Source organism: Cebidichthys violaceus, unplaced genomic scaffold, assembly GCF_023349555.1.
Source record: "Cebidichthys violaceus isolate CVI_PGR_0920_01 unplaced genomic scaffold, fCebVio1.0.p SCAF_15, whole genome shotgun sequence".
NCBI classification, from domain to species: Eukaryota; Metazoa; Chordata; class Actinopteri; order Perciformes; family Stichaeidae; genus Cebidichthys; species Cebidichthys violaceus.
In genome coordinates this window covers 8,452,473-8,471,800 of record NW_027176318.1, presented here as the reverse complement: position 1 = coordinate 8,471,800, position 19,328 = coordinate 8,452,473, and the positions used below count along the sequence as shown (strand labels likewise).

Genomic DNA, 19,328 nt, shown 5'->3' with positions numbered 1-19,328 from the left:
ATTAAAAGTGGTGATAAATCCTGACATTCACTATGCATTTCCTTTTAACTCAAAGCCACAGATATTAGATTGAACGGGCCCCTAAGCGTCATTTCAGACGCAAAAGAAACTGCCTGTAGGTTTGCCCGGGAATGGCTTGAATAAAAATAATGCTGTGAAAGGCTTATTCACCCACACAATCACACTTATGGCAATTGGAGCCATAACAGGGACAAGGACTGGGAGAAAACGAGTCTATGGCAAAAGACACCTTTTCTGAGGATTTTTTCCCCCTCATGCATACCAATGTATTTAGCTCATCTGCAATCAAAAGGAAAGGTTGAAAATCTTGTTAGGCTCTCTCTCCTTTGGCAGTGCGCGTCTTGAGAATGATACAGTGCACGTCCGCACACTGAAAAGAAGAAAGATGTATAGAAATTGAGGAAATATCCAAACACAACTTGGCTTCATTAGTTGAACTGGCCGGCCCGTGAAATGGACATTTAGAGTTAATGACTTGATAAGTGCTGCTTCTCGTTGCATTGCTTTCTGTGGCTTGGAGTGGAAGCGAGTAAAGCAAAGTGCTCAACTCCTACAGGTTGGGATGCAAAACGGATCGGGAAACTTTTTGTTAAAGGTCTCACAGTGTGCCAGCAGTATCAACATGTTTTCTTGACCTTGGGTCTGTGAATGGGAAAGTAAATGTTGGGTTTGAAGGAGACTGCTTCTCACTGCTATGGAAAGGACATGTCTATAGTTGAGGTCAAGTTTATCCTCGGTGTGCTACATTATTACTGGAGTCTGTGAGGACTGAGCTCTTCAAACAAGTGATGCGATGTTTCAAGGTGAAATTGCCAATTTCTTTCTACCAACATCATGAAAGATTAAGACATTTAGATGTAGGGGTGTTTAGCACTGGATCTGAAACTACATATTATATCCAACATTATTGATACATGGGGAAGAAAATATATAATTGGTGGGAAACTAAATTGTCAATGTGCATAGCAACTAAGTTATGACACGATTATGAATAACTATTTGAAAAATAAATGTTAGAAATGAAACCTTGCTCTTGCTGAATGCTGAAATAAAGGACTTTGTCATTAACTCCAAATAAATAAATGGTGGTGACGTTTTGAAGCGAGGAGAAGGAGGAGGGTGCCATTTGCAAAAATGATAAATACATTTTTGTTGAAGTGTAAAACAACGGAGAAAAGATGACACGTTACCTGCCAACTATCATCCTTGTTAAAACTGAACAAAACACCCACTGAAAATATGCAAAAGCAATGTAATTAAATGTTTAGAGACCAAAAGAGGAGCTGAAATGAATGTCAAAGCTGTCTTCATCTTCAGAGGACAGCTTTCAAATCAACACCAATAACAAATTCTTGTTACAAAAAATGATTCTAATTTTATTTAATTTTTTTTCTGCAGCAAATTAATGTTTAGACGTTTCCAAATATGAGCCACTTTATTCAAGGCTGAATGAGCTGAAATTACACTTTGATGAGTGTGCGTTCCGTGTACAGAATGGTTATAAGTGTAGTTGTGCATCCGTGTTTGAGCCTGCGTGGGCGTGTACAGTCTAAAACAACCTCATTAACGAATTAGCTGACATTCTCCACGAGAGTCTGGAGCCAGAGATGACATCCGTCTGATGTGTCTATTACATAATTTAAATCCCAATGCATAGAGCATTGCTGCACCTTCATGCTGCGAGGGGCCCACTGTGCAGTCGGCCTGTGATCTCCCTACATGTGCTGTGTCCTAGAGTCATACAAATTAAAGGACCAATCCTCAAAGGATGAGGACAAACTCTTAGAAGAGACCAAGGAAGAACAAATAATGCTCTAAAAAAAAAAAGCAAAAAAAAGGCCATGTGAGTTCAGGTTTTTTTTAATGGCTTTTAATGACTCCAAGTTGTGTGCATGTGGCCTACAAAGCACAGTAAAATGCCATCTGTGCTTCCATAAAAAAAATGGAGCCCATATTTGAAGACTAATTGTACTTTGGGGTGGACACATTTAATACTCCAACATGGCTAAAAACTTGGGTAAATCTATATTTACAGCTACCAACTAAAAATACCGGTTGGGCTGAGTAAACTGGAAGAATTAGGTTATCTTTTATACAATAATATTGTCTCAAGGTGCACAACAGTCTTTCATAAAGATATCAACAAATATCTCTCATCTCCTCTTAAATAATCCCATCTGAAATTATATTCTTTACATGATGAAATAGATCCAGTGGTACTTGATAGTAAGCAATAACCAAAGTGTTTTTGTTTCCATTTCTCACGTGCTGTGTGCACAGAGTACATGTTTGACGGCTATCTTAATTATCTAAGGGGATCATTTGGAAACTGACTTTTCATTCCAGTATGGGCACAATTAGCACGTTATAGGCCAGTTGAGCCCGCTCTCCAAATCACTCTGATTCGCTGGCACTTTCTGCTGCTTTGTGCAGTCCAACTGCTGGCATCAGCAGGCTATCAGCAGGTCTTTCTCTTTGTTCTCAGCTGCATTCTGTTACACACGAGGTGTGTATATGTAAATAAAAGCAAATGGCCACGTAGAAGAAGCAACAAAACTCAAGTTTCCATATGCTCACATGTATGATATCATCAATTATAAATGCAAATGTTTCCCAGGCCCAGCAGCTGTTGGATTTCATTCTTACGCCACAGGAATGAACAATCACTTCTATGTCTTCTCATGTTTTTGTTTGACAGCGCAAGGGTTGAATATGTTTCAACAAGCTACGGATTAGCATAAAGTGTTGCAATAAGGCTCTTAACTCTCCTGGCAGATTGTCTCCTTTACTCAAAAACTAGATGGGTTTTTTTTTTCCAATGTCATGCTGACTTGGTTTTAAATGGACATTTCCTCTACAGAATGACTTTTTGTCAGGATTTCCTGATGTTCAACCAATCAAGAAGGCTTAGTCACTCAATAATCTTGTTGATATAAAAAAAGTCTAAAAAAATGTGTTTTCTTAAAGCTTTACAACCTAAATTATTTAGCCGTTGAAAGCTTGATTGAGAAAAGCAATACATTGTTTTCAAACCAATCTCCAAAATTCCTGCAGTGTATCCTCTTTTGTTTTGCACAAAGTAATTCAGAAGCTATGTTTTATATTCACCAGTGACTATTCTTCAGTTTTTTTCTTCCCAAATCTCTTCCTAGAGATGCACCTGTCTCATTAAGGACATTTTCAAGCACACCAGCTTCCATACAGAAAGTGTAAAGGTGTGTCTCTTGTGTCCCCAGAGTTAACGTTTCTAATACAACAGCGCCCGTCTCCACAGCACTAAAATAGAGCACACTGAAGTTTGCAATTTTCCAAACACAGTTTGTCCTTTGACCCAATGGTATCACATCAGAGAGATCAGCAATGGTATGTCGCAATTGCATGTTGCCCTGCAAAATTAGACATTCTGACTGCAACTTTCAGAATTGTATTGAACAGCAGTTTGCAGCAGTGCTTTTGCTTTTGCTCAGTCCACACTTGAATTGCACCAAACTCATCTGTGACTGGTACATATTTAACACACAATATCAATAAGGGATAAAGGCATTCACCTGGATTAACTTATGTTAAAATATTAAAACAATTAAATATGTTATTGTTAGTAAATTGCTGTAAATCAACATGTTTCTCTTCAGCAGGGTGCTGCATTGTCTGATTACAGGGCAGATTATTATTGTTTTTAATCATTTATTAAAAGACCTATTTGCTTTGATTCAAATTCAGAGACGGCCTAGACTTTAGTTGGGGGGGGGGGGTGATAGTGTGTGTGTGTGTGTGTGTGTGTGTGTGTGTGTGTGTGTGTGTGTGCGGGGGCGATTATCAATAAGCGTTGATTTTCAAACAAAATGCCAATTATGTGATAACATCTGCGAACTCTGCGCTTGTTAAACTACAGTACAGACGAGTTTGCCTTGTTTTATCATACGATACTTAAACGCATGTGATTCTCCATCGACGTGTATGTTTACTTAATTCGAGTTTTGTTTCTGTTCACCCTGCGCCGCGTAAAGGCGATCCTATGTATTGTATTGGAACGTAATGCTCAGTATTTCCATTTCATTTATGTTACTCTATAAACAGATGTGCATCTCTTTTCGTTTTTCACATGAAAAAAAAACTTCGGATATATTTCTGTAACAAGTGCTGCGAGACTTTTTTGAATGAGGAGTCCAGCAGTATATTTCAGCACCTCGGACAGCGACTAAAACGAGCTGGTCACTGTCTGTTTTCCTCCTGAGGCCTTTGGTTTGGTCTAACCTAATTTAGAAAACTCTCACTTCTAATAATCAACCATTTTTTTCTTCAACCTGTTCCCTTTAACTGCAAAGTCCTGTGAATGAACAGTGATAAATGCGCTTAGCCTATACAATACAATATCTTTTATTAAGCGGGACATATAGGGATTGTTCTATTATTTCCACAATGTACATTTGGTGAGCAACGTCACTGAACATTAAATCAGTCAAAGCTACGCAGATTCCGAAATGTAGAACACACAATAATGTGAATATGTACTTTATAAATTATATCATTATTCTTTAATAAAAGGGCTCTAAGTTGTCTCCGGTGGCTGAACTATGTCGCCTTTTTTCTCTTTTAATAAGCTCGTCGGCGGCCTACATTTGGCTTATTTTCAATATGTTCAGCATCCAAACGCAACACCATTGACAGCACAAAACGTAAAGTAAAAACTTCCATTCGTGCAAAAAAAATGCCTTGGGCGTGAAAGCACTTCTTCTCTGGTTGTCCATAATTCCATATATTTCACTTGGACGAAAACCATATATTCTTTAAGGCTATACAAACATAAAATAGAGCATAACACACTCGGTTTGTCCAGGACGTCAGTTCCTCCACACATCATCTTCGCCCTTGTCCGTTTTTCCCCAGGTACACCCGTTTGTCTGTTGGCAAAGTTTGTTTTCCAAGCAAGAAAAAAATCCACATTCCCGACAAGCACACGCCCCTGGCCGACCAATACTTTTAATCATCCAGATTGCGTTAAAGTTGACTGATGGATTTGAATATATGAAACTCCAAGGAAACGTTCATATTTGACTAGATAGTGGACGAGTGTAGGTATACAGATATTCGTCGGCTTCCTTGGCTGACAGTTATTTAAGTTGAAAATAAATGGCATGTTTTTTTTTCGTTTTTTCTTTTTGTTCCTCAACCTAAGCAGAGTCTCGTGCGACGTGGGTCATCGCAGATTAGATTATAGAGGAAAGACTAGAAAGCCTGAGAAGGTGGAGTATTTCCATCCGCCCATTAAGGTGCCCCGTTCCAGCTTCAGAGAGACGCGGTCCTCCCGTTCAACCATCAGCAGTACTCCGTTGCTGGCCGCCTCTCTCGTAACGTCCTGGTCACCGGCGAATGCTGATATAACTGGATAATCATTCTGCATCAGGTTCACCTGCAGGAGAGGGGAGAGTTCGGTCTCATGCTTAGTTCTCTATTGAATGCTGACCGCAGACCAACTGCTTAATAATTGCTCACCTGTATGGTTTGTCTGTTGTAGACCTTCACCACGTGAAAGCTGAAACTATATATCCCCCTCCTTGGAGCCTGGAAAACGCTTGCTTTGAGATCGAAATGGTTGCCGATGTTCACTAAAACCTGTGACCAAGAAGGGCACAAAAAGAGACAAGGCTTTATTTATTTTCCACCTGCATGCTTCACTGATCAGAACAGCTGGTTTTAGTAATGTAATTGTTTGCCTTTGCCACGCAGAGTGACTACAGAGAGGCGTATCAGTCTGGTATGCCAAATGTTTTAAGGCTGCGCTTCAGTCGCAGTTTGGGATGGTTCCCATTTTGATGCGTATAACAGGCCGCTGTCCAAAGGCAACTAAGTGGAACATCCCAGCAAAAGCAACACAATGCACACGTCAATCCGGCCGAGGCCTAAGACGCATATGTGATCAATGATCCTGCATGGATGATCATTCGTTTTGACAGCGCATCCCTGAATCACACCAATTACGCACAGCATTAAATGAACCATTTTCAAAGGAAACAGCATTGTGCTCGTAAGGTTAGAGATACGCAGGGCTCAGATCACACAGAGTGAGTGCAGTGATAAGAAATCAATGAAACATGACCTTAAGCAAGTTCCGCTCGCCCACGGTAAATATATAGCATGTAAAGAGAGGGGGAAAAAGAGAAACTGGTTTTGGAGCTATGTTATTGGTCCGTATCTGGTTAATAGTAGACTGTTGTAGAACTGTGCTAAATTCAGTGAACATCTAACCTGGTCAAAGTAGATGGTCATAGACGTGTTGCTCATCTCTGACGGCTCATGGTTGGTTCCACGCACGGCGGAAAAAGCCACTTTTGCCCCAGCGGAGCGGACTGATATGCCAAGTGAGGAGGTGACCGCTCCGTCCGAAGAAGGGTTCGAGTCGCACACCACAAGACATTTCCCTTCGAGCACGATGGGCTCCGTGTCATTCTGGCCGAGGCAGTAAGCCACGCCGCATCCCAAGAGGAGGACCAGTGCCAGTGTGGCACAGGGTCCCGGGCAGCGCGCGGGCACCATGGTCGGATCGCTGATCCCGTGCTCACTGATACAACCAGGCAGCCCCTTGGAGGTTTGTTAGTACTCGATCACCTGGTCCAGACTTGATATATTCTCTCCCCTTCTCTCTCTCTTTCTCTCTCTCTCTCTCTTCCTCTATCTGTGATGCTCCCTGGCTTTCTCAAAGAACCTCTGACACACAGACGCACTCCCGACTCTCTCCGGCGGTAACTCCCCTCCCTCCTGGGCGTCTTAGTTGATTTTGGGAGAGTATTCAGACAACTGTTGTTGCAAATCCTGAGATAAATAGAAAATGTTTGTATCAGACAGCAGTAGGAAAACAATTTCAAGTAGTTTTGTGATTAAACTTGAGTTTATCCTGTGTGCGTAAAATGGCTATCGTGCGTTAAAAAAGGCAATAGTTGTCAGTAAAAGACAAAATCTAAAAATCGCGTATTAATAGACATTTTCTATATGTCCGTTATTAACCAAGCCAAGTGTGCTACTGCGGGTTGTTTCCTATAACTGTGCGCCACAACACTTTAAATTATAGTGTCGAATGAAAATGATGTTAGGTATCTTTTCCTCGTGTTGTAATTGATAATTATGGTGAAACAAGCACTTTTCGGCCGTTTCTATTGAGAAAAAGGTAAATCACGACCTACCTGTGCAATCCATCCCGCTGGTATGCTCGCTCTCTCTCGCAGACTGTGAACTGAGCGCTCAGATCGGTGGTGCTAAACAAGCAAGAGTCTCTGGGCTCCCTTTCGAGGGACAACTCACGCCCATTCTCTCCACTGCAACAAGACTCCTCAGAAGTATCCCGCAATTAAGAGCACATGTGTGGACTAACGGGTTTGTTTACATATTAATCAGTTGGATGTTGTGAGCTCAAAGGCCCCTCGGGAAGGCAGAGATCACTTGCTGTCATGTCAATGTCTGTCATTTATATGCTGTGAATTTCTCATGTCTCTCCCTGATTGATCTGAAATAAATGCAGGTTGCAGCGGATAACCTCGTCGTTGCATGGTACATTGAGCATGCATGTAGGCTGTATGTTACTAATTTAAGACTTAAGCGAGCGATCTTGTAAGTCCAATAAAGATACTTGTGCGCCATCCAGTGGCGGATGTAACATTTGCAGAAATCTAAGCACTAGTGCGATTAAAATAACAAACGAACGTATGTGATATCTGTCCGGCATGTTTCATTTCTTGGTGTGTATACTTGCATGTCAGCAAATAATTTCACATACACATCACGTTTTACAACCACTGCATAAGTTGGTTTAAAGAAGGCGACACTTCAGAAAATGCCCACTTCACAGAGAATGTCCTGCATTTCTCTGTAACACCCTTGGCCTTTCTTTTCAGTTCTTGACAAGCCATCATCCTTTGAAGAGCTGTGTAGAGGGTCCCTATCAGTGCTCCCCACCTCTTTAGAGTCTAAGAGTGGGCCTCATAAGTGGTGAACCCTCACGTTAGACCTTTTAATGAGCTGTCATTTACTGATGTAAAGATATGCTAACTGTCTACATTATGCATGGCACTCATATCTGCAATGGAAGGCACTGTATATAGACTGTCTTCAGCTTCATCGGCATGAGAAAATAATGGGAGTAAAGTCTACTTTTCTTTTAACATAATTCATCACAGCTGCATTTTAAATACATGCAAGCACTTGATTAGGCGGAGAGGACAAAACCCCAATATTTCCTTAAAGGTTTGGATGTCACTATAAATAAGCATTAAACGCCTTGAAACACACAATATGAGGTGCCCATGAAGTACATGCAACATCCCTGTTTAATGATACCCAACTTGCAGAGACCCAATTCTAGATTTAATTGTGATGATCCTTCCTCCCTTTCTCAGCCCCATTTGACAAACATTGCACTGTCAGAGCTGGCTGACAAGCCATGCGGAAGAGTGACATCAGGTATCCAGGAGCCACAACTGACCCCAGGCCTTCAGAAGGACACATAGCTACAGAAATCATCAAATGTCAAGTACGGGGGACATGCAAGGGAAAGGGATGTGGCCTACATGAACATGGCATTGCCGTACCAGAGGCTGCCGTTGCCCTAAAAGGGACTTCACTTCCATCAGGCAAGCTGATCGGCTGGACTGACAAGAGTGTTATGGTTATATTCCCTGACAGCTAGCAAAGCCTACTGGCTTCCAGGAACGGGGAGGTCGATTATGTGGTGGGTCTTAAAGTGAGCCATCTGCTTTTACAAAGAATATGACTGCAGTAGCTTTTTTTTTTTTTTTTTTTTGGTGTGTTTTTCTTTACAAATCACACATGCATTTATATCAGCATAATTCATCCCAGGACTTGGATTTTCTTAATACAAAAGTCATTTGATAGTGATCTCGCTGTCATAACCTATTAGTTTGTCCTACTGTAATCTATTTTGGTGATTGTTTTTAGAAATCACACGCTACACTGTTGTTTACACTGTTGTGTTGCAACAGTATGATGACAGCCATTGAGTCGTTTTCATCATTAATGTTTTCATATCTTTAAATAACAGAAAATAACCCTGATTATGTCATCAGTGTGTGTGTTATGTTTTTGTTATAGTGTATAGCTTTTATATATGATGATTTTAATGTAAAGTGTCTTTGAGTACTATGAAAAGCGCTCGATAAATAAAATGTATTATTTATTATTATCAGAGTTATAGTTATCTGTCATCAGAGTTTATCTCTAAATCTGACTCTAAATCTCTAAATCTGACTTTTGCAGAACGACAATTGGTAAAGTAAGTCCAAGATTTTTTTTTAATTGATTTGATTCAATCTCATACTGTATGTAGGCTGCTCCATTACAATATAACAGTATAGTTTATGATGGAAATATAGCGTTTATCCGCTCTTATTTTGAAGGCAAATGTCGCCACTCTCCACCGGAAAATTAATTGTTGCACGTGAAAAGAACTTGACTGGACGTCACCATGACGACAGAACGCGGACAATACGGAAATTAGACGTTCCACGTTATTCTCTGGCTACAAACACGGAGAACAGACGCTGTTTGTTTTGCTAACTTAATGGTGTTTTCACGTTAAGCGTCAAGCTAAAACTATGTCAAACAAAACGTGGCTTCATGGCCTCAACTTCCCAGCAAATATAAATTATTGTATCTGACTCAAAGAAGTCAAGACCAGTAAAACATATGGCGGCACCAAAAGCAGTTACTTCCAGAATGCGGGCATTGAGGACGTCCAAAAGAGCTGACAAATCGTCTCCAGCGTCCACTCTGAACTTTATGGAAAGGTAATCGATCAAAACATGCTCATATTTTCCAGCTGCGTGTCATTCAACACTTCAGCCTGCAGCCGGTGTTCAGAACCTGTGGCAAGTCAAGGCTTTATTACCCTGCAAGAAAAAGGATTTATTGACCGTGTTTGCACTAAAACACAATCAAAGCACAGCAGAAAAAATCAATACAGATGGAAGACACTTCACTGTGTTCAAATTAAGCAATCTGAGTCTTTCTCCATTGAATGTAGTAAATGTATAGGGCATGAAAGTCACAAACAAATTTAGCATAATCACTGCAGCTGTGTTTCCTGTTCTGTAATATGTGTAAAACATGGGTGTAATGCCATTAAAGCAGAAACATATTCATATTTGAGCACGTTTGTTGTTTCACCATGCACACTGAAACTACCTCACCTTGTTCTGTCCGACCCGACCAGCACTCTAAACCCCCCAAAATGTATTCAATTAGGAACCAGAGAATGTTTTGTACTTTTGCCTCATAATTGAGTTTAAAACAGTCACTGAAAAATCATCTGTCAATCTCTTAATAGATCAATCAACTGTATAAAGATATACAAGCTTTATGAGCCATTCTCTTCTCTTAGAATTGAGTTTAATCATAGGTGGCCCGGGTCTGAATATTATAATTCATTTTTGAGTCGATAGACATTGCTATAAGATAAACACAGAGCTGTCTTTATGTCACAATTGACACTCAAATTATGGATACTCTGTAACTTGTGATTTGTGGTGCTTGTCATCAACTCTTCTACATTCTCACACCATCAGTAATGCTACAAAACAGTCAAACAAATATCTCCATGTTGACAGCCATTTGAGGGATTTCTTAAAGCTCCAATAGACACCAAACATGATTTATTCATTTTGTGTCTCATTTCAGAAATTGTTTCATCATGGTTGTTGTTTGATGTGCAGTGAAATGTCGGTGATTGACCAGGCATGTAATGTGAACACAAATAGATTACTCACTCAAGAGACTGAATTGGACGGCATTGGCATCATTAACCAGCACAGGTGCAACCAGACAAACCACACCAATATTTCTCATTAACAGACATGGAAAATGACTTTTTTCCCCAGCATTTTTTCAAAAGAAACAATTATACCAAGAAAGATAAAATATCTAACATTGGTCTCTTGTGTTTTGAGATTGGATCTCACTCACACTTTAATTCATCACTTCCTGCAGCTTGAGATCGGTCTTTTTCCGATGCCAGGATTTTCTGCAAACAAATGTGTTGCACCTACTGGATGTGTAAAGAATTTAACAGCCTCTTCTGTTGTTTTGTTATCTAGGTGTATTTTCTTTGTGATGAGCACTTTAAATAACAGTGAATTCATGAACTTAATGTTGTGTTTGTTTTACACCAAATCTACTTAATGAGAACACAGACACGGGTCATTTCATTTTGTTGCCAGAAGTGCGTGATAAGGTTGCCTGCCGAGAGCTCGTTTGTCTCATTCACCGAAGCCTCTAAAGAACTGCATGCTGAACAACAGGTGGCCGGTGTCCCTTCCTTGTAGTGACGTCTAATTACCGTTTTCCTCAGACTTCCATCTGAGACCCTGATGAAGATCCTGTCATACCTAGATGCCTCCGCTCTTTTCAGCATCAGCCACGTCAATAGGCTCTTCTACCAGCTTGCCAATGATGAGTAAGTACCAGCCAGGTCTTGTTAATGCAACATACATGGTACATTAAAAACATCAGTTAGCAATCCAATCCAACAAAACTGTTTTTGTCCTATTTTCTTGAAACATGTGAAAAATCTGCCAGTGCACTAAAACGCAGCATTTAAGGATTATGCTTTTAATATGTTCATCAGTTTCTCGGTTAATTGTTTGGTCTTTGATTTTACTATCATAGAAGACTTCAAAAATTAAATATCCACATTTTGGAAGCTAAGAACAGACATTACTTGATAAATTGGTTGTCAGAATTGTTGTTGATCATTTTTTTCAGATAATTATTTCAGCTCGAGTGGAGTAATCTTAATTTAACCATCTTAATCTTCAATAAGGACCAGCTCGTCTAAAGTCTTCCATGAAACAAGTTTCCCTTGATTGTAGTGTTGTGACGTGTATTGCTCTTGTTTCTTCTTCAAGAAAAATACACATTTCTAAAAAAATCTTTAAAAAAAGAAATCAACTTCACTGGAAATAAATTGAAGAATACTCACTGCATCGGCAGATTATTTAATGAATATTTTTAATACTTGATTAGGCATAAATGACTTGATTAGATGGAGATTTGTTTTGCAACGTGACAGCTCTCTTGTAGACCGGAGATCTGGCAACCTTTAACGTTGGCGTCCCACATGAATTGACGCCTGGAAAATCTGTTCAGAGACATCTAGACTTGTTTTTGTAAAGCAGTTTCCATGTCCACCTCAAAACAGACAGCTTGGACATCTCATAAGGAAGAGTGTGATTAGGTATAATGCTGTGTTGTTTCACTGCACAGTGTTAAGCATAAAGTTTGCTGTCACATATCAGGCAGCACCAAATATAGTAGTAACTGTATAAAACTGACATGAGTAATGATACGACAGAAACCGATGTTCAAGGTTCAGCTCTATGTCCTGACAGGTTGCAATTTGTGCAGCCTGCACAAACACAGTGATTCACCATGATGGAAAATGGAGCCGCATGCAAACTAAAACCAGTGGGGAAAAAGAGCCACTACCAGCTGCCACTGCACACTGAGCTGTGAGGAAACCAACCTCCTTATGTGATGTCATGTGGCGCAACGTTTCATTGCTCTAAACGCATACTTTTCTGTGAATTTCTGCTTTTATGGCTTATAAAACATACAAAATCATATTTAACTTTTCAAAGCGGCGTTTTCACGAAACCTTAATTATACATATAGTAAGAAATTCAACCTATGTGTAGCACTTTTAACAGGAAATTAAACTTTTTTTTTTAAACACAGAATTTTTCTCTACCAAGACATGAACAACAGAAGAACATTTGCATTCAAGAACAAGTCAGAGAAGTCATCTTAGAACAGCAGACTGGTGACAGAAAAGCATATCAGGCTTTATTTCATATAAATAAATCTTTTGTGTATTAACCTTTTTAAGTTGTCCTCACTCACACGACCTCTCCCCTTTTCTATACCTTACAATACCATCAATGCAGTGCTCTGTGGAACAAGATATACGTAGCGGAGCTGAATAAAATGAATAAAAGGTGGAAACCTAAATCCACGGACGAGCCGCTGCAGAAGATGGCCGCAACGGAGGCGCATGATCGGCCTGCGGGCTACTGGAAGAGGCTGCACTTCAAAACCGTAGCCGCATATGACACGAACAAGTGGAAGAGTCGTCTTGGTCTCGTCGGCCGTCACACTGGGCTGCCCAGCCAAACGGAGCTGGTCCTCAGGTAAGAGATGGAGGGAGGCAGAAACTGCTTATGAAAGCCACTAAGATGAAGTACCTGAGGTGTACGGTTTGTTTTATGTACCAGGCACTTGATTTCACTTACCAGACGCTTGAGTAGCCTGTCGAGCGTTGTTTGTGAATTAAGCTTAAATGAGTGCTTACCGTGTGTTTTCAAGCACACGGTTTGAGTCCCTTAGCTACTGAGGTGAGAAAAAAAAAAAAGATCTCATTATTTCTCAGGGAATCCTTGTCATATAGTTTAATATTTTCCAGTGTGCTGCTTTACTTTAGTTCAGCCAAAAGGAGTTGTGTCGATCACACTTTGTGTACCATGCCGTAATCTGCCATCTGTTTGGTATGTCTTGCTGTTTTGCAATTGGAAGCGGCTCTGTGAGGTGTCATGGGAACCCCTTGCCTTGTTTGTGGTTAGCAAACAGTGAAACTTTGGAGATCCACCCTGTCAAGACGGTTCAAAGGTAGAGACTAGAGGACAGTTCAAGCCGCTAGCTATCAAATACAAAGCGGGGTTTGTTTTTCATATCGCACTTAATGACACTTTCTTATTGAAGGTGAGAAAGGAGGTCTCTGTCTGAGCGAGATGTCTGCTCAGGGGGATGCCAGCACGCGGGGGAAAGCTCCCTCATCGCGGTTTCTGCTGTGTTTTTATAACCTCTGATTAGAGGCTGTGCAGCACTCAATTTTGAGTTCTGTGGCAGTCGCTCTGGTACAGAGGGGAAGTAGAAATAATTGTGTTCCTTGTAGATGCTGTCTGAATTGTTGAAGTAAATTACTTAGCCCCCCCCAAACTCGTCATCCACAACAGACACACACACCCAAACACACATTCATGTACACACACCCTCCCCTTCCTTCCACCTCCCACCAACTTAGACAATTCCCTGTGGGGAGTTTGTCTGTTAGAGACACTGAGGAGCATTGCGATTTACCTTGGTAATAATCATTTCACAAGACATCACGCCACACACAGACAATGCAGAGCGAAACTCCCCTGGGTCATCCGAGGCCTCCTGGGCTGCTCCAGTTTTTAGCTTTGTTCCTCCACTTAATTGATATTGGATGGTGCCTAAGCAAAACACCGGCTGCATCACAGTCGGGGCAGCACTGAATCCCATTTCAGACAGAACTGGATCAAGAGATTTATCACAACAGCTGCGCTTTCATTTCATTCGTTGCATATCATTTCATTAAGTGAGTTATTTCCCACTTTATAAAGTCAGAAGCCTGCTAATTTCAGATGTCAGGTCTCCCTTACTGTACTATACTAAATAACTGTACACGCCGTTGTTGTGAAATATCTGTCATATCTTCTTTGCTGTAATCCTGTGTCGTGTATTCTTATTCTAGAAACTTGCACGTCACCTGGCAGCTGACAGTGTCTGATAAGTCGGGGCATGAGTGCACACATGAACTGAGCCGGTCCCAGTTCTGCGAGACTTCTGTGACTCTGTGCTGGAGCGGAGGAAGCTGCATGCCCAGCTACCAGCAGATTTCCACCCTTCAACTCCACGGTGTCAGGAGGATAGCCCTCAACTGCCCCAGCCTGAAGAAGTGAGACAGTCGGCGTCCATCTCTCTCTCTCTCTCTCTCTCTCTCTCTCTCTCTCTCTCTCTCTCTCTCTCTCTCTCTCTCTCTCTCTCTCTCTCACACACACTGAATCCAACTCTTTTCTTTGCCTGCCTCTGTCAGGCCTGGCTGCAGGTCCCTCATGGCGAAGTTAGACACGCAGGCTCTAACTGAAGGCGCGCAGGTCATTGGCCAGGACAGACTTGTTGAACTGAAGCTGCTACAGCCTGGCATCATCATCGGTGTCTGGAGGGTAATTACTTCACAGGCAGCTTTGGCATTTTGAAATGATTGTTGGAACAATTAGATGGGTTGTGAATTTACCTGAAATTGAAGTGATGGCTCTCTTTGCAGGACCAGTCCTCAGTTGCCTTTGTCATGGTCACCCTTCACTTCCACAGGCTGGTGGAAAGAAGCATCCAGGGATCTCCCGTTTGGTAGGCTGCACTTGAACAGGCAACTTTTTATTCACATGCTTACATGGCATGCAGTGTATCGCCATCAGATGGTGAGGGCGTGAGGCGTCAGCATCACTGGCACCTGTATTTCACCACCATAGTGGATAATGTGACTGTACCTCATTTTTCATATAGAATTATTTTCTCGTTATGTGTCGGCACCAGTAACACCAGTTATTTTTTCATAATCATTTGCCAGAAGGACACACATACACAGTGCAGGTGTTAATTGCAAGCAGTTGTCTTCACATATTAGCAGAGCTTAAAACAAACAGGTTAATTTTTTGGAGAATTAGCTTTTGTAGTTTTTAGTTTGAATTAAAAGCCAATTGGCTGGATCGGTCACTGTCAATACAAGGTTCAGGTCCACTCAAAGGACCCCAGGAAAGAAATAAGGGTAAACAGATTAAGTTGTTAAACGAAACAATCTACATTTTTTTTCAGATGTTGCTGTCTTTCTTGTGAAATAGGGGACACTATCACCCCTTAGGCCTCTAAAATAATGCCTCCTAATTATGTGACTCCTCATTACAGGATTGTTAAAGGGTGATGTTGGGAACTGGGACGAACAAAAATGCCCATATATAGTTTTCCATCTATCTGAAAATAAAAATAAATGGATAAATAATCCAACATATGTGATATTTAGTACTGGAGTTGCTGTATGCTCTTGAAGGTGCTACATTGATCATCTGAGAGGAGAGACAACATGTATCAGCGAGACTACACAGCATTCTTGTTAGTATAGCGTGGACATAGCCCCCTCTCCTGGTTTCATGTGAGAACAAATGTCACAGCACATCGTGATTCCAGTCCACAGAAGTAATAAACTCTGAAATACCTCCTTAATGAAATACCTTTTTCTTAATGTTTTCTTCATCTCCACAGTCTTAGTTTCATTTTCCTTTTTCTTTTCCTCCTCCAGCCCCTACGTGGAGCCAATAATTAAATCCCCTTTTGATGACATCGACCCTGAATATGGTCTCCATGGTTACCAACTACACATTGTTCTCCACAACACTGCATGTGAGATCGTGTCCGGAAGCTTCCCCGAGATTTTCTGCCGGAGAAGTAATTTATTTATACTAGTTACTAAGTCACACTGTATTCTGTGCTGAATGGGTCATTTAATAGCAATTTTTAATGAGAGCAGGTGTGATTCATATGTTTCAACTCTGCAATATGTACATTTTTACATTGCAGCATGTGACAAATGAAACCGTGGACATTTAAGACAACCTTTATTAGCTATGTTCATTAATTGTATTTGAAGATCATTATATAGCTCATAGATTGAATTATTAGCCTTCATTAATCAAGTGACCTAATTTCTATTCTTTTACATTTACTTGTCGCGTGTTGTTGTCTTTCACCAGGTCAGATCTGTGATGGCCTAATCCAGCTGACTGCCATTAGCAGGACAATCTCATCACAGCACACACCTCTATCCAGCAGAATCAACCTTCCCTGGAGGTGTGAGGCCCTGCAGGGCGCAGTGAAGGTACAACATGCGCTGTTGAATACTTGCAGACTATTTTCACTATGTGGTTTATGAAGAAAGAAATGCATGCCCAAAACATCTCAAGTATATTACTGACTTAATGGTAAGCGTGCCAAAGAAACAGACCACATGCTGGTTTTATTTTAATGTTCACAGATCTATTGAAAAGCTGATTTTACAATAATTCCTTCTTATCTCCTGGTTCAAGCAAATACAATTCAGGATGTATTTTGACAGTTTTGACTCATTGCATAATAGATAAGGATGAATACCTTCAAGATACTTAATGGAACCCCACTGACTTCACAACAATGATAGTCCAGAAAAGAGATCCTGACATTAGTTTATTCTACAACTTCTTGGCAGAACTGCTGCATCATGAGTTTGACTCTGCTGGACGAATTCAAGAAACCTTTCTGGTGTGTCGGCTCTCCTGTTTCCATGGAGCAAGAGAAGACTCCTGTCTCCTATGACTATGATGGAGAGCACTTCCTGATCCACTATCAGGACTCAGACGGTCAGGTGAAGATGAAACTTGTATGGATGAAGGAACAGAAGCAGTTTGTTCTGATCAGTTTAGTTGTCTATGTGACTGTTTGCAAAGTCAACACGCATTTCAGTAGAAATTACTGAACCTGCAGTGTTTCTGGAGCAAATTGTAAGGTTTTTAATCATAACAGTTTGATACAATGAATAAGCTTTTAATATTTCAACTAAACATGTATCTGTACTGCGTGGTCCTCTTGTATTATATTATATAAGCATGTGTACATTTTTTTACAGGGACAAAAGCGTGTGCCTCTAGAATAATTTGGCGCTCTTAGTGGTCGAGAAAGCAGAAATGTATTTAGTGATATTTTGTAAATGCAGAAAATGTTGCAGTTCAAAAGCCGATTTGCCAAAGTAATGCCACTTTTTATTACTTTGTCTTTAAATGCTGCAGAAATAAATACATTTTGATTGGATTTATAAAATAAATAATGATTTGCTTTGAAATTGTAATTACCTTTAACTTTTTATTACATCTGTTTCTTCTTTTTTTTGCATTTTGAGAGAGTTAAAGAGAGAGGGATGGGAAAGAAATATCAAGTGGGACATTTAATAACCACTTTATAATATAATAATAAAGTTATTTTTTAATTATCTAATTGAAAGAGATTGACATTTTTATCAATGAGTCAAAATCAGCTTCATTGGCCAAGTATGTGCACACATACAAGGTATGTACCTCCGGTTTTAAGTTGTTGTCACTGTATTTAAACACAAGGTCTTATGTTGCAATTGAAGACACATGTTTTCATACCTATGAGCTGCATTGACATGCACCTCTGAACTGTACTTACTGTTATACATCTGAAAAAGACAACCCCCATGTTGGATTTTATGTCGGAAGCATACTTATGCAGATGTGAATCTTTATCATGGTGACAACTGAGCAGACCCTCTTTACATATTCCTTGTGAATTGTTCTAAGGTGATGTAGGTAATTGCAGTCATTTTTCCCAGCCTGATACTGTATTACACCACTCCACTATGACACTTAGTGACTCAAAAATCGTTTTTACCTGCAGCGTAAGAGGAAATTTTACCGCGACACTAAATCTGATGCCTCGTTCACATTGAGTCATTTTGTAAATAGAAACCTTGTGTGCATGTTGGAGGAACGATGGCTGTACTGTAGGAGTAGGTTGTATGGACACTTTCGAAGATTTGCCCCAAAACACCTGAAGGAGATTCCATAGTATCTGTATCATACTCCTTCATCCTTCATTCTTTTACTGTTCTGTCTTATGTATTTGGTGTATTTGCCATTTTCCTTTGTTCGTACATAGATATGCTTTTGCCATGTGTCCACCACCTTGAACAGGCACTAATATTTTAAAACCATCTACTTTATATAACACTTTTAACTCTTAAGTGTACTCTTAATTTTTTGGGGAAATTGTCTAAATGAGGTCATTCTTTACATGTTTAAATAGTATGAAGTTTTTTGCTGCTTTTGTATGATTCACACAAATTAAGTTAAAGTTTTCTCTTATCCTGGTATTTATACCTGTACACCCACATTACCTCAATTGCATTGTCAGCCATTACGCAATCACTTTTAGATGAAAATTGAGTTTAATGTCCACACCCTGGGCAAGTCTGGCAACAGCGATAGAATTAGTGTAGGAGCAATTGTTGGAAACTGTTGCTGTGCTGCTGATGGGCCAGCACTGCTGATGGCAATAAAATATCTCTGGATAATAGGATTTCAGAGGCTTCCCTTCCTTTTCTCTGCGAGGTCATCATCACCTTGAAAAGATGCTTATTTTTATCCAAACACATCACCGACTGCATTGGCACTGGATCCAAAATCGTTTTGGGGAAATGAGCCAGAGGGACAAAGAGGGCCAACAGTATGTGTGATGAATTGGTTTTATTTTTGTCATAAACTTCACAATTGACGACAAAGAACTGTGATGGGAAGAGTGACATTGTATGACTCACAAGGACTCCACGTTGTTGTCATACTTTGAACATTTTACAGGCCTTGTGCTCTCCAGCTCCATCCATATCATTGCTGTTGAAGGGC

The 19,328-nt window shown here is 40.4% G+C and overlaps 2 protein-coding genes across 2 annotated transcripts; one reads left to right on the top strand and one right to left on the bottom strand.

Annotated features, from left to right (window-relative positions):
* Positions 1-4,382: 4,382 nt before the first annotated feature.
* Positions 4,383-7,498, bottom strand: cbln2b (cerebellin 2b precursor). The gene is made up of 4 exons (XM_068709830.1): positions 7,200-7,498; positions 6,268-6,831; positions 5,515-5,634; positions 4,383-5,431 (listed from the first exon to the last, which is right to left on the bottom strand). The coding sequence occupies exons 2-4, from the start codon at positions 6,553-6,555 to the stop codon at positions 5,234-5,236; spliced, it is 606 nt and encodes a 201-aa protein (XP_068565931.1). The 5' UTR covers positions 6,556-6,831; positions 7,200-7,498; the 3' UTR covers positions 4,383-5,233.
* Positions 7,499-9,523: 2,025 nt separating this feature from the next.
* fbxo15 (F-box protein 15) lies at positions 9,524-17,704 on the top strand. The gene is made up of 9 exons (XM_068709494.1): positions 9,524-9,815; positions 11,375-11,479; positions 12,969-13,211; positions 14,576-14,779; positions 14,918-15,047; positions 15,149-15,231; positions 16,178-16,323; positions 16,629-16,753; positions 17,120-17,704. The coding sequence occupies exons 1-9, from the start codon at positions 9,715-9,717 to the stop codon at positions 17,384-17,386; spliced, it is 1,404 nt and encodes a 467-aa protein (XP_068565595.1). The 5' UTR covers positions 9,524-9,714; the 3' UTR covers positions 17,387-17,704.
* Positions 17,705-19,328: the final 1,624 nt, after the last annotated feature.

Bases quoted from the DNA above. Each gene is read 5' to 3' on its own strand.
- cbln2b (XM_068709830.1), bottom strand. From the start codon at position 6,555: ATGGTGCCCGCGCGCTGCCCGGGACCCTGTGCCACACTGGCACTGGTC. The intron at 5,635-6,267 runs GTTAGATGTTCA...TCTTGGTCACAG, and splicing joins TGACCATCTACTTTGACCAG to GTTTTAGTGAACATCGGCAA. The intron at 5,432-5,514 runs GTGAGCAATTAT...CCTCTCCTGCAG, and splicing joins ACAACAGACAAACCATACAG to GTGAACCTGATGCAGAATGA.
- fbxo15 (XM_068709494.1), top strand. From the start codon at position 9,715: ATGGCGGCACCAAAAGCAGTTACTTCCAGAATGCGGGCATTGAGGACG. The intron at 14,780-14,917 runs GTGAGACAGTCG...TGCCTCTGTCAG, and splicing joins AACTGCCCCAGCCTGAAGAA to GCCTGGCTGCAGGTCCCTCA. The intron at 15,232-16,177 runs GTAGGCTGCACT...TTCCTCCTCCAG, and splicing joins ATCCAGGGATCTCCCGTTTG to CCCCTACGTGGAGCCAATAA.